This window comes from Neophocaena asiaeorientalis, unplaced genomic scaffold (assembly GCF_003031525.2).
Source record: "Neophocaena asiaeorientalis asiaeorientalis breed wild unplaced genomic scaffold, Neophocaena_asiaeorientalis_V1.1 scaffold49, whole genome shotgun sequence".
In the NCBI taxonomy this organism is placed as follows: domain Eukaryota; kingdom Metazoa; phylum Chordata; class Mammalia; order Artiodactyla; family Phocoenidae; genus Neophocaena; species Neophocaena asiaeorientalis.
Genome location: NW_020172456.1, coordinates 1,582,368 through 1,596,525, shown reverse-complemented (window position 1 = coordinate 1,596,525; position 14,158 = coordinate 1,582,368). Strand labels below are relative to the sequence as shown.

Here is a 14,158-nt window from a genome sequence, read left to right as displayed (position 1 = left end):
ATTAAATAATATCCTGATGCCTTGCTGTTCTGTGTCAGGCCGTTCCCCCTTTGAAGGGTACTTGGTGATTAATTGAGGCTTCTCTTAGAGGCATTCCTTTCCTTGCTCATTTATCTCAGTTCACTGGGCACACAAGGTATAGCTTAAATGTTTATAGAAGACTCCCACTAATATACCATGTGGGTTGCCAAGGACAGGCATAGTAGTTGGCTGTGTGTACATTTGCTTTGTTAGGAAAAGAGCTTAGCGGTGATAACTGAATATGATTTGCTATCTTCTGCTCTAAATCAGGGTTACGTCCAGTCTACTGAACAAGAGCTTGTCCAGTTGAATTTTAACAAAGCCATTTCTTTAGAAATGAGAGATCGTGAAAATAGGGCAGTAGGGGATTGCATGGATGAACCCGTTTCAAACATACAGTTAGTGCCAAATTTCTGCTCTGTGATTTTGGAGGAACTAATTTTGGTAAAATGTTATCTGGCATGGGTTATGTGCTGAGTAGTACTCGCTACTTACATGTGTAAAACAACACTGGTCCCCTAGAGGTGGACAAGTCCCTTTTGCTTATACCAGTGTGTGCAAACAGAAATGTGTAGGTGTACACACATCCTTGAGGCCCTCTGGAAGATATGGGACATACTTAATCTCTTCTAACTCTCTGGAGTGTGATGTTAAGGCTCCTGTTTTAATGATGTGATGCTACAATGAACTCAGCAGTATATGTTGGGTGGTCATCTCTTCACATTGTAAGAGGGACTCCTTTACCTCATGATGAGAAAATACTTATTTGATTTTACTTAGGGAACTTACCAAGGGCTATGATGGTCGATAAGGATATGAATTAATGTGGACAAGCTTTGGTGACTAAGGCGGAAGTGTAGGTCTAGAAGGGAAAATAGAGTCCCCTCAACCTTACTTTGCAGACCTTGCCACCCCTCTTTAAAGGGAAGCTGCATATCTAAACTTGTATTGTCGCCCATTTCTTTTCATTGAGGAGGTGCTTTTGACCAACACTGATATGAAGTAGGCCACTCTCTAAATGAGGCTGCCTGACAAGAGGACAAATGGAGGTGTACATGCTGAGTGTCTACGTTATAAATCAAATCTACAAATAATTAAATAAAATACATTCTTTTCTCTTAACCTTGAAAAATAGATCTTTGATACTACCTGGTTAAGTCAGGTTCTCATTTAGAGTTTTTGGATTCCTAGGAGTTCTGCATTGGGAAATACCAACACAGGGAGAGCCAGCCCCTCTGGTCCTCAGCCTGTGGCCTTTCCCCTTCCTCTGCCCACATTCAGCTCCATCCTGTATCATAGAGGTCTGGTATAAATGCACGTGGATGCCTCGACCCACATGGCAAAGCTCTGTCCAAACCTGTGCAAACAGTCCCCCACAGGGCTAGCCCTCAGACCTTGAGGTATAAACACTGATAGCATGATTTGCCTTCAGAAAATGGATCCAGGAAGGAGGATTGCACAACCCCTGGAAACAGACTTGGGGCTCTTTGGGTAGGGAATTACAGGACCCCAGGGTCTCAAATATGGTCTTGAAAGAGAGTATGAGTCCCAGTTGAATGCCATGTTGGCTCTGTGGACCCCTGGTCCTATGGAGAGAGATGTTCTGTAGGTTGGTCAGACCAGGCCATCTCAAACAGGAGACCTCTAGGGCAGAGGTCCCTTTGACTCTAAGGGAAGTATTGTTGTCTTATCAAAACATATTACCAAATTCCATTCTGTTCCCTTTTCCTCATCTGCTCAATCATTTCCTCAGGTCCAACCTCCTATTTAAAAACCCAGTCACGTTCCCCTGGGCACAGGACTCTACCATGGAAACCAAAGTTAGCTGGGTTATTAACGGATGGAAATTAGAGCCACATATTTCAGGCTAATTGATTTTTAGTTATTGTTCAATAAAAGGTACCTAGAGCTAAAGAACCCTTTGTCAGAATAGTTAATTATCCATTCTAAACCAGCTCTTCTACAAGCATTTAAAAGCCAATATTGATGCAAAAGCAAGTAAACCTCACTTTACCATTTTGCATGAAATTTCCCTTTAGGCTTTTCTCTGAGAAAATTTGAAGGAAAGGTAGCAAGCTTTCCTGCACCATCGTGTTAGTCTTCTACCCCTGTGTGGACATATAACTTCTCTGCAGTTACCTTCTCTGCTAGTTTCCCTAGTACTTAGATACGAGTCTTGTGGAATAGTTGGAAGGGGTGTTGTGCTGGTATCAAGCCTCTGGCAGGGACACTGCCCTGTGTGCGTGTGTGTGTGTGTGCATGTATGCGTGTGCGTGTGAGTGTTCTGTTTGGTATTTGCATAGACCTGGCTCATGCCAGTCAAGTGTTGATTGCTTTCCCCTTTTCTTTCTCTGTAGCTCGAGAGGAGAATGTGGCCACTTTCCGAGGCTCAGAGTACCTGTGCTACGACCTGTCTCAGAACCCAATCCAGAGCAGCAGTGATGAAATCACCCTGTCCTTTAAGACCTGGCAGCGGAACGGGCTCATCCTGCACACGGGCAAGTCGGCTGACTATGTCAACCTGGCTCTGAAGGATGGCGCAGTCTCCTTGGTCATTAACCTGGGGTCTGGGGCCTTTGAGGCCATTGTGGAGCCAGTGAATGGAAAATTCAATGACAACGCCTGGCATGACGTCAAAGTGACACGCAACCTCCGGCAGGTAATGGCTGAGGGGAGAGAGTGCCCAGAGGCTCCTCTTAGGTGGCTGGGGAGGAAGTTTGTGAAGTAGGTGGTGGGTTAGGTTACATGGAGAGGGGTAGAGATACCCTATGGGTTTGGATATGTCGAAGTCAAACTTTCTCCCAGCCTTTACAATTTCACAAGGATAATTATTAAAATATGTTTCTTCTCTTACTTCAATTTTCCATTTGTGCTTGTTATTTAAGAAAAAAAATTCAGTTGTATAGATAAAAGTTATAAATACTTTCCTTTTGTTTTGCTTTTCTTTGTATCATTTTCTTGATTACCTTTGAATATTGTACTATTGCTAAATCAATTAGGGAGAGCGTTTTGTTTCTGCAGCTTGGTAGATTTTTCTCATTCTTTGAATATATGTTTTTCTTTTTAATTAAGTTAGCCATGGCCATGATGCCATAATTTTAATTCCTTCCAGAAGAAGTCTTTCTTTTTCTCTTCCTTTTAATTTACCAACCCCTTGTCCACTTTTATTCTTTCTGTTGGGTCGTTGTGTTAACCTCTAGCCTTGGAGTGAATTAGCTGCGATCATTCTGAATTCCTTTGTTTCTCTGTTCCTTGGTGTTGTGGTATACTTTATTGCCCCTGTCTCTACCTCTGACAGTCTTCAGTTGACTAGGAGGCCTGGAAAGTGGAAGGACCCACATAAAAAAGTCAACTTTGGAGCAGCCTTTCCTGGTTCTGTACGTGCTTGAGAACTCCCATCGCTTGCTGATTCTAAGCAGGCAACTCCGTCAGGTGACAACACTCTCAGAAAGCCTTAGCCCAGTGAAGTTGTTTTCCATTTTATAACTAATAATAGTGATAACAATAGCAACAGTAATAATACCTCACCAGCCCACATCAGGAAAAAATTACAAACACTTCCTGTAAAAGTCAAGGTCTGTTCTGAGACTGCCTTTTCCAGGTTCTGTTTTCACTTGGATTTTCTACTTGTGAATTTGTCATTAAACTCAGTGGGACAGCATTCATCCTTTATTAAATCAGAAAGCATTATGTAAATTTCCAGAAGGTGCTTATCAAATTTTCTTCTGCAGTGTGATTGATTTAATGCCTCCTAATGTAAACATGAAAGCATGAGAACTGACAGGTGTTTGCCTATGTTTTCTGTTTGATAAAAGTGTAACTCCTTAATAATGCTCAGTAAAGGGAGAAGGCTCCTCCACATTGGAGACACACAATATTCGAAGTACCCACTTCCACACTTAAGCATGTCAAGGAAGCCCCGTGGTTGGAGATGCTATTCTATCTGTGATGAAGTTGCCAAATCCTAAGAGTTAGAATCCCCCGTCATCTTCATACACACAGGTCGAACATTTTTGAATCACCGTTCTGTGTTTTTCCTGCAAGGCCAAAGAATCCTGTTCCTTATGTTTCCTTTCATCATTCCCCACCTGTACTTACAGGAGAGTCCCCCTCAGCGGCCAAGAGAGCCCACATCAAATTTTCATTTGCTAACATATAAGGGCTTGAAAGGTTTGAGTAGCAGAGACTAGACCAAAAAGGAGAATATGACCTTTTGTCGGGTTTGACTGGCAGTTGTACAGTAATACCCTTCTGCCATTAGTCAGTTAAGGGGGGATTTTCACGTACTGGGGAGCGGAATCAGGTTGTGGTTCTCACCAGCCAATCTGTTTCTCTCTCGCTCTCTCCCACCCCACATGCTTCTTTGCCGTTCTAGAATGATTCCAATTAGCCGGAAAAGGCTCACTTTCATTACCACTAAAAACACTTTTCTAAAATAGAGTTGGGCCCTAATTCAGTCCTTTACACTGAAATGGGGACGAACCAAACTGTAATTCAAATATTGGTTGTGCTGAGTTAGTCTGAACAAGCAGAGGAAGGCAACACTATAGGGTTTCTCGTCCAAGTTCTAAGACCCGACTCCTCTCTGTGCCCTTGGACAAAGCTTTTAACCTTTCCACACCACAGTTTCCATTTGTGAGATGGTGATTACAGTCCTCCACGTGTGGTGGCTAAATATGCAAAGCACCTTATGTTCCAGAAGGATTATGAGCTCATCCATGGTCTGGGTGCTAGACTCGCTGGGACATGCACATGATTTACATGCTGAGTATTCTTTCAAAGGTGACTGCCTCTGTCTGTCCCCATGGATGCAGCTAAGTAGAGCTCTCAAGACAAGGCTACTGAGGCCCTAGGGTGTTGGGGGCATTTCTCGGCAGAAGGAGTATGAATCTTTTAGAGAAAATGCACCTAAAATTGGACCTCATCGGAATCTGCACTGAATTTTGCATCCAAATGCAATTTATTGAAAGAGGAAAAAAATCTCAGAAAAGCAGAGTTGATTTTGCAAATACAATCCTTTCAACCCTGAGTCAGCTAAGATTATTATTTTTCCCATTAAAAGCACATTTATAACATCTTTTTGAGTTCCCTAGGATACATTTGAAGGGGTGGGAAGCCCCTGTCTATTTCAGTTAAACTGTAAATCACTTCGTAAATATTTGACAATAAGCTGGTGGCAGTCTCGCCTACTCTTTTGGTAAGGTTGAATGGCTTCTGTGGTAAAGATTCATCTGAGGAAAGCTTACTCGGGGTTTCCTTACCAAATGGAGCAGAACTTTCCCCCTTTCTTCCTTTTTGGTCATCTGCTACGGTTCTGCTTTTGGGCCAAGTCAGGCCAAGGTCAGGTACTTTATTGGGGGTTGTGATTAATGGAGGGAACGTGGATTATCTGTTCTAAATTATAACCAGGACCTGAGTCCACGGTCATGGCCATCACAGGAAGTGCTTTACTTTTATATGCCACTTTAGTCAAACCGCAAACACAAAACTGGGGTTAACCATCTTCTAGCCTTCCAGCCTCCCAGCTCAGGGTGTGTTGGCAATTTAACGTTTGAAAACAGCGAAGAAAAGACTAACTGTAGGGCTTCTCTAATCATGTTTAACCTGCCAGTTCTCTCTGCTATCCATGCAAGAAATTGCTTAAAAGCTTGAAAAGCATTCTTAAAGAGGAATGAGGGGAGAGTGATTCTAACAGGAGACATTCTGGCAAAGTAAACAAAGTAACATTATTGGTTAATGAAGGAGACTCCAACTCTTTTGATGCATTCTAACGACACAGTTATTTAAACCTGAGAGAACAGGAAAGAGGAGAAAGTTGCCCTCCTGCTGCACAAATCCACAAAATCAAGGGGGTCATGGATCTTTAAATTACCCATGGAAACCCAGAGTAAACTACATATGTAGCCTTCCTGTGCTGGATGTGATCGGTAAATGTTTTAAGATCTTTTTGTCCTAGGAGAAAATCATGATTGTCCATGCATGTAATCAGAGTCAGATGTGAAAAAACAATCCCCAAAGTATCGGTATTTCAGCTCTCTCTATTTATCTACGTGTGGAACGATAAACCTTGGGGGTCTTTTCTTTCAGGACAGATGGATTGTGTTTGTGCTAGAGGGTGGGAAGGGACCAGGGCGGTGTTCTTTCAGAACAGCTCTTGTAAAGTAAGTATGATGCTAATTCTGACTGGGGTGAGGTCTGGTCTGAGTGTATTTGGGAGAAGAGGGTAGTTACAAAGACAAGGTGGACTGCAGCTCCTTTCCTGGCTGTGCCCCAGGTGCCCAGGTTTTCCATAGAGTCTTGGTCTCATTGTCTTCCCCCACTCTCTTTTTCTGTGTCGGGTGCCTTTTTTTTGAAAAACTAACACAAGATCATTCATGCAATGTGTCATTTTACTAACCGACGAATGTACTAACACCCTAACGACTCATCTTTGTTTTTAGTTTTTTTAATTAACAATCGTTCTGTTCACAATTTTTAATTTCCTTTCTTCCCCCTTTTCCGCAAAGCACTCAGGCATCGGACACGCTATGGTAAACAAACTACATTGTCTGGTAGATATCATTCTTATTGTCTCTTTTTTTGGGTTTGCCGTGTGTTGCCCCCCTTTTCCTCCCCAAACCCCCCTTTTATCCTCTTTAGAGTTGTTACTTCTTTTAAAATTTTCTGTTGAATTAAATACGAGCCTTTCTTTTTCTTTAAGAAGAAAATGGAAGGGGATGCACCTGTCCTGACACTATTTGGATGAGTTTGGTTGGGACAGTTTTCCTTTTCTCTACTTTGTAATTTTTTTTTCCTAAAAGAAAGTTTTTTTTAAAGAAATGTTCTTTGTTGAGCTAAATTCGTTTTGTTTTGTTTTCTTATTTTGTGAGTTCCAAGTTATCGACTAGGGACAACAGAGATTTCTATTGAGGACTTTCTTCTCTCCGTGTCTTCCTACCCCTCACTCGTCCTCCCTTCTTTTCCCCCTTCCCCACTCCCGAATCCCTTTTTTCTTTCCCTTTTGTGTGGCCACGGCTGCCACAGGTGATCTGGGGAGGAAAGTACTCGACTTCCTGTATTCTTCCGTTCCCTCCTTTCACCATACTTCCCACCTTGGCCAAAGGGAGCTGTGCCAATTTGTGTTCTCCGTACAAACTCTGCATGGCATGTTCCTGTCTCGTGAATTTCCCCATGGGCATCAGAATCTGTTCCCTTGTTTTCCTCCTCAGTACTAACAACCTACCAGTCATCAACCCCACTCCACGTTCTCCTCTCTCTTTTTTGTCTCCATGCTTCTTCATGCTCCTCTCACCCTTCATATATTTTGGGGTTGGGTTTGGACTTTTTCTTTTCTTTTTTGTTAGTAAGGGAGGTGGCAGGCAGGGGAAAGACTACCCTTTAGTTTTGAGTGTGTTTTCTTCTTTTCACTCCCATCTTGTTTTTCAGTTGGTTTAGTGCATGTAAGTGTGAAGTGGATTTTGATTCTCTTCTTTAGTGCTCTTCACCCTTGTCCCACTTGCCTCCCTTTTATTCTTCTGCCTTCTCTCTTGGCTCCAGATGATTTTCGCATGGGTGTGTCAGTGTACGGTGCGTGCACGCTTCGAGGCCCCATCTCTTCTCTGTGCCCTCTGCTCCTTTCATGGATGTTGGGTGTATGGGTGCCGTTTATTTCCTGTGGGCATTGTTATTATTTTGGCTATTATGCCTCATCATTCTTTTTGTTAGCATTGCCTTTTTTGGTTTGAATCATTTCTTCTCTGGCTGGTGGTGATGGCACACAAGGGAGGACAGGGGTTGGTGTCCTGGGTAGTCCGTGGCATGTATCACCCGTGACTCATCAAAATCAAGACCCTTTTCCTTCCCTCCCTGAATGCATGTTTGTCAGCGTGGTGTGAGCCCAAAAAGAAACAAATAAAAAAAGAAAAAGAAAAGAAAAAGAAAAAAACCATCAACAACCAAAGACCAACCCCCTAACAAACCCCATTGTCAAACATCTCCTTTGCTGTTTCTCACGACCACTATAAATGACAATCTTTCGAAAGTAAATGCTCATTTTACCAATGAACTGAGACGTCTGAGGATAGTTCCATTTTCTAGCCTGACTGAGTGAAGAGGGCAATGGGTAGAGCGAGTTGCTCAGCTTGGCAGTTCCGGAAAAACTCTCCCAGGAGTCTGCAGGGAGACACTGGAGGCTTGGGCCACAGGGAGGCAGACCAGAAAATGGAACTTGGCTGCACATACCAAAATCAACCCAAATTAGAAAGAATACCTCACCCAAATCTTAATGAAAGTGATGCCACCGGTAGGGGAAGCCCTGGATTTTGATAGGACTGTAAGGTCATTGTTGGGATTTTTGTTTTTTGTCCCTATGTCCCTCCACCAGGTGACAATCTCTGTGGATGGCATCCTTACCACGACGGGCTACACTCAAGAGGACTACACCATGCTGGGCTCAGATGACTTCTTCTATGTGGGAGGAAGCCCAAGTACCGCTGACTTGCCAGGCTCACCTGTCAGCAACAACTTCATGGGCTGCCTTAAAGAGGTAAGGTTCACCCATTCCATTTAATGCACTGACTGTCTAAGAACAAATGAAATTTTCAGCTCAGTGACTGGATCTGTCCTCTAGGCCATAGGTTGTAGCAGAAAAGACTCTGGACTTAAAAGTAGAGGCCCTAGGTTTTGATCCCAGTTTAAGCTGGTTGCAGGACCTTGGGTTCACCACTTAAGCACCCTGTGGTTCTGTTTCCTCATCTAACTGATGAGGAACCTGATCCCACAGGTAGCTGTGCTTTATAAATTACATGAAATAACTCAGACGAAAGGACTTTGAAATCACAAGGAACTAGACCTGTGTGAAGTTTGATTTTGTATTTTTGACTTGGCAAGTAGGGAAGCCTTAGCTAAAAGTGGCTCAATTTGTGGTTGTGTGTCTTGTCTAAAACATAACTTATGTATTATTTTACCTTTGCTGAGCTTGGTGTTCCCAATAGTCTCATTATTCGAGATGAAGGAGAGTTCTCAGAATATAACATTAAGGCCCAGAAGACTCGTTTTTCCTTTTTTTTTTTTCCTCCCTGAGAGCTAGCAGCTGTGAGAAAGCAGTGGAGCTTTACCATTACTCATTTATTACTATTGTAGCTAATGTGTTGAGACCTCTGTCTGAGAGCCAAGGAGCTTCAGTCAAGTGTAAGTTCAATCTCTAAGGTCAATTGTTGAGGCAAAAAGAATCAGACTTGATTTGCTGGAGTTCTTTCAGCACACAGTGTCACCAGAGCAGTGCACTGCACTTTTTTGTTTAATCTAAACTAAGCTTGATTGCCTAAGATAGCTGTACCATTTCCCTGTGGAAATTCCTTGAGAAGCTAGCAGTGTTCTTTCTTGTAGATAAAGATCCCTTGTGACATGTTATGAGCCTCCTCTCAGGGCACATGTTTTATTCTTATTATGGTTATTTGGAATTTGTTGCACGTCAGTTACAGATGAGATGGCATCACACGTGCACTCACTCACGCCACTCGGCTGTGAGCTGTGTCTAGACGGGACTTGCGTCTGTTACACCTGGCATAGAGCAGGTGCATAATAATTATTTACTGAATGGAGACATTTATCAAATAATCATTGGGTACCTTTTTTGTGCTGTAACTAACCTTAATGGCTCTTTGCAAACCACGGTCTCTGTGTGTGAAGACTTTGTAATCTGGGAAGAGAGATGAGATCTGTAAGGGAACAGTTATAGCTCAGGGCTCTATGTGTTCAGTGCCACAGATGAAGTGATCTAAGTGAGCAGAGGAAACAGATACATTTTAGGTGGGAGTCAGCATTGGAGAAGAATTGATATTTGAGCTGGGCCTTGCTGCAATAAACCATGTGTGCATTGAGAGAAAGGGGGAGGAAGGAGAGACATGACAAAGGAGGGAAAAATCCAATTACAGCTTTGTATTGTTCTTGTTCTGAAGGAAAAATGACAGGAGAAAAGTCTTAGAGAGTTTTCCTCTCCTGCTGGACATTACCTAGGCTTCTGCTGGCTACAGGGTCTCCACAGGTCATTCCTGACGGAATTGCAGTAGACATAGCGCACTTCTTCCCTGGGATTTACTCCTATTTAAGTAGAATAACGGTATAAACTACTCTGTCGAATGAACCCTGAAAGATTCTTAAACACGTTAAATCACACTCCATTGGAATTGCACTCTCATGCGGTATGTGGGCCTCTCACTGTTGTGGCCTCTCCCGTTGCGGAGCACAGGCTCCGGACGCGCAGGCTCAGCGGCCATGGCTCACGGGCCTAGCCGCTCCGCGGCATGTGGGATCTTCCCGGACCGGGTCACGAACCCGTGTCCCCTGCATCGGCAGGCGGACTCTCAACCACTACGCCACCAGGGAAGCCCAGATAGGAGCATTCTTGTTCCAAGTTTTTGGCTCAGGAATGAATTAAGCATTGATTGCTGTGGAGAGCTCATCCGTTTTTGTCGTGAAGCAGCCCTGAGCCTGGAGTTTCTCCTGGACTGGGTCTAGGGGTGGCCTCTGGGACTAATTTTCCCCTGCACACAATTATGTTGAACTATCTCTCCATTATGTATTTGAGACAAAGGAGCAATTTCCCAACCGCAGATCTATCAATCAGGAAGGATGCCCCTGAATATTTTGAAACAAGTCTCATAAAAACATGAAGATATCTCTGATGATTTTATCCACGCAGAACCTAAAGTAAATAAAATCTGCACGCACATGCACACCCACACACACGTACTCACATACTACACTGTCCAGATGGAGAGCAGACAGCTTCAAAAGTCTGTGAAAAGTGGCACTTAATAGCTTAAAAATTAAAGACAGTTCTGAAAACCAGTGTCAGTGACAGAAATAACAGTAATAGTAATAAAAATATGCACATATCTTAGCTAGCAGCTAAGCAGAATTTAAATCCAGGTCAAGTTAGAAGAAAGAAAGTCCAAAACAGTGAAGGAAGTGGTAGGCGAAACAAGAACTTAATATAAACTTTTGCACCATCTCTCCTTTACGTATATAGTATGGTCTTTCTAAGGGAGTTGGGAGGCCTTCTCATTTGTCTGAGTGCTTTAAACAGATAGCTTTGAGTTTAATGAAATCCTGGCATAGTCTTTCTTTCCATTTAATTATGATTCACTTTTCTGTGGGAAAGTCTAGGAAATTCTTCTCTTGTTCCTGGCATTTCTCTTTGACAATTTCGTAAACAGTAAAAGCTTCCAGCTATGTTGGGACTTCCCTCCTTGATAAATCCCACTTACCCACTTTAACTATTTCCCCTTAGAACAGTCAGACGTTATTTTACAACTTCTTCTTCCCTTCCCTTTCTCTTTCTTTCTCTTTCTTTCTTTTTCTGTCACCTCTGGCCATTTGTGGCTCTAAGCGGCCTTAAGCTGAGCTGGGTGCTTTTATGTTTCATTTTTTTCAAAATGGGAACATGGTGAAGACCTTATGGGATTTCTCTTCCAGATCGTTGATACTTTGTGTGTGGCACAAAATAGTTTTTATCTTTGGAACTACAGTTACTTCACACCTGGAAGTTAAGTTCTGGCTCCACTCTTTTATCTATCTATCTGTCTGTCTATCACATCTTTATTGGAGTATAAATGCTTTACAATGTTGTGTTAGTTTCTGCTGTACAACAAAGTGTGAATCAGCTATATGTATACATATATCCCCATATCCCCTCCCTCTTGTGTCTCCCTCCCACCCTCCTTAACCCACCCCTCTAGGTGGTCACAAAGCACCGAGCTGATCTCCCTGTGCTATGTGGCTGCTTCCCACTAGCTATCTATTTTACATTTGATGGTGTATATCTGTCCATGCCACTCTCTCACTTCGTCCCAGCTTCCCCTTCCCCCTCTTCATGTCCTCAAGTCCATTCTCTACGCCTGCGTCTTTATTCCTGTCCTGCCCCTAGGTTCTTCAGAACCATTTTTTTTTTTAGATTCCATATATATGTGTTAGTATACGGTATTTGTTTTACTCTTTCTGACTTACTTCACTCTGTAGGACAGATTCTAGGTCCATCCACCTCACTACAAATATCTCAATTTCATTCCTTTTTATGGCTGAGTAATATTCCATTGTATATATGTGCCACATCTTCTTTATCCAGTCATCTGTCGGTGGACACTTAGGTTGCTTCCATGTCCTGGCTATTGTAAATAGAACTGCAGTGAACATTGTGGTACGTGACTCTTTTTGAATTATAAGGTTTTCTCAGGGTATATGCCCAGTAGTGGGATTGCTGGGTCGTTTGGTAGTTCTATTTTTAGTTTTTTAAGGAACGTCCGTACTGTTCTCCATAGTGGATGTATCAATTTACATTCCCACCAACAGTGCAAGAAGGTTCCCTTTTCTCCACACCCTCTGCAGCATTTATTGCTTATAGATTTTTTGATGATGGCCATTCTGACTGGTGTGAGGTGATACCTCATTGTGGTTTTGATTTTCATTTCTCTAATGATTAGTGATGCTGAGCATCTTTTCATGTAGTTTTTGGCCATCTGTACGTCTTCTTTGGAGAAATGTCTATTTATGTCTTCTGCTCATTTTTGGATTGGGTTGTTTGTTTTTGTGATATTGCTGGCTCCACTCGAGTCAAAGTGATTGTGGATTTCACCTGTGTGCACAGCTCCTAACTTGATATCAGAGTGAAAGCGTGACAGAGAGCGTCCATGTTATCATCCAATTATTGAAGTACTCTGCATGCCCTAGTTATCAATTCAATATTTGTGTCCACTCAAGCATCACAAAAATCCCCACCTTGTACCTCTTCGTGGTTTTGTGTTTTAACATGTCTGTCATATTTTTGTTCTTGTTGTGTCCCCAGCTCTTAGAATTGTTCTTAGCACCTAGTGGGCGCTCAATAAATATTTGCCAAATGAAATCACATGTTTGTAAGTTTAAAAAATAGCTTTTAGATAAATGCTCTTAGGCACTGTTGACAATGTGACTTTCTTGGGATCATTAAAGAACATCCTGACACGGCAATGGTTGAATCTTTTAGGAACCTCCCAGCTATCTGAAATGAGTGAAGTATTACATAAAAAGGCCCAGCAAGACTAAAAGAAATGGGTTGGAACCCACTCTGAGAAGAACGGGATTGAAAAGGCTTTGAGGAGGCATCATAGTATAAATGAAAAGAATACTGGGTTTAAAATCAGAAAACCTGATTGGGAATACCAGCTTTATTACTTTACTGGCTATATGACCTGGAATAAGCCACTGATCTTATTTGAGCCTCACTTTCCTAACCTATAACATGGAGATGATAAGACCTCTGTTGTGTTCTTAAGAACAAGTAAAATAATATACGTAAAAGTGAAACCATACATAAATATACAATGATGTTTTGCTACAATAATTATGATTAAGGATTATGTAATCATTCTTATAAAACAGTTTATGAAATAAATTTAAGAGTAAGTGAATATACATTAGCACGTGCGTATGTTTGTATTTCCCATATTACCAAATCACTGTCTGGGGGAAAAACACAACTTTATTCTGAGGTTTGCCTTACTAAAATTCTCTCATCTTCACTGAAGTTGGAATAACCCATCCTACCCACCCTCAGTCATTACCTAGTCTGTTTCCTTTGGACACTGGTTTATTTGACAACTGTCAATCTCCCTTCTACGAAAATGTAAGCTCCCTGAGGACAAAGGCCTCATCTGTTCACAGGTGTTTCCCCAGCACCTAGAAGAGTTCCTGGCATAAAATAAAACACTCAATAAGCATGTCTGGAACAAATAAATAAATTAATTCATTACTGAGCTAACCTCATGGAGCTCTAAAATCTGGCAGAGTTTAGATCCACAGGTATATGCTGAAAAAATACAGTATGCCAAGGACAGTGCTGAGACACAGAGATGAATCAGACACAGTTCCTGCCTCAGAGGACCTCACAGTTAGTGGGGGACACACAAATATAATTTCAAGGAAAAGCAGTTAATGCACAAAAAAAGAGGCATTCACAGGCGTGGTGGGGCTGCTGAGGAGAAGGACTTAGTATATCATGGGGTTCAGGAAAACACCGTGGAGGAGATGATGCCCAAGGCTTGAAGGCAGGTAGAAATGAACAGGGAAGAAGTGGTGCTCCAGGGTGATGGGGCAGCATGAGCAAGGGCCCAGAGACAGGGCA

The 14,158-nt window shown here is 42.4% G+C and overlaps 1 protein-coding gene across 2 annotated transcripts in view; it reads left to right on the top strand.

Annotated features, from left to right (window-relative positions):
- NRXN3 (neurexin 3) overlaps positions 1–14,158 on the top strand; it is a 1,577,176-nt gene that overhangs the window by 391,212 nt on the left and 1,171,806 nt on the right. Inside the window, exons 4-5 of one of the 2 annotated variants that reach the window (XM_024737819.1) lie at positions 2,379–2,680; positions 8,384–8,545. In XM_024737819.1, coding sequence (XP_024593587.1) covers positions 2,379–2,680; positions 8,384–8,545 — 464 coding nt within the window. Of the gene's footprint in view, positions 1–2,378; positions 2,681–8,383; positions 8,546–14,158 lie in introns of those variants that run through there. The other variant, XM_024737820.1, reaches the window with a different exon arrangement.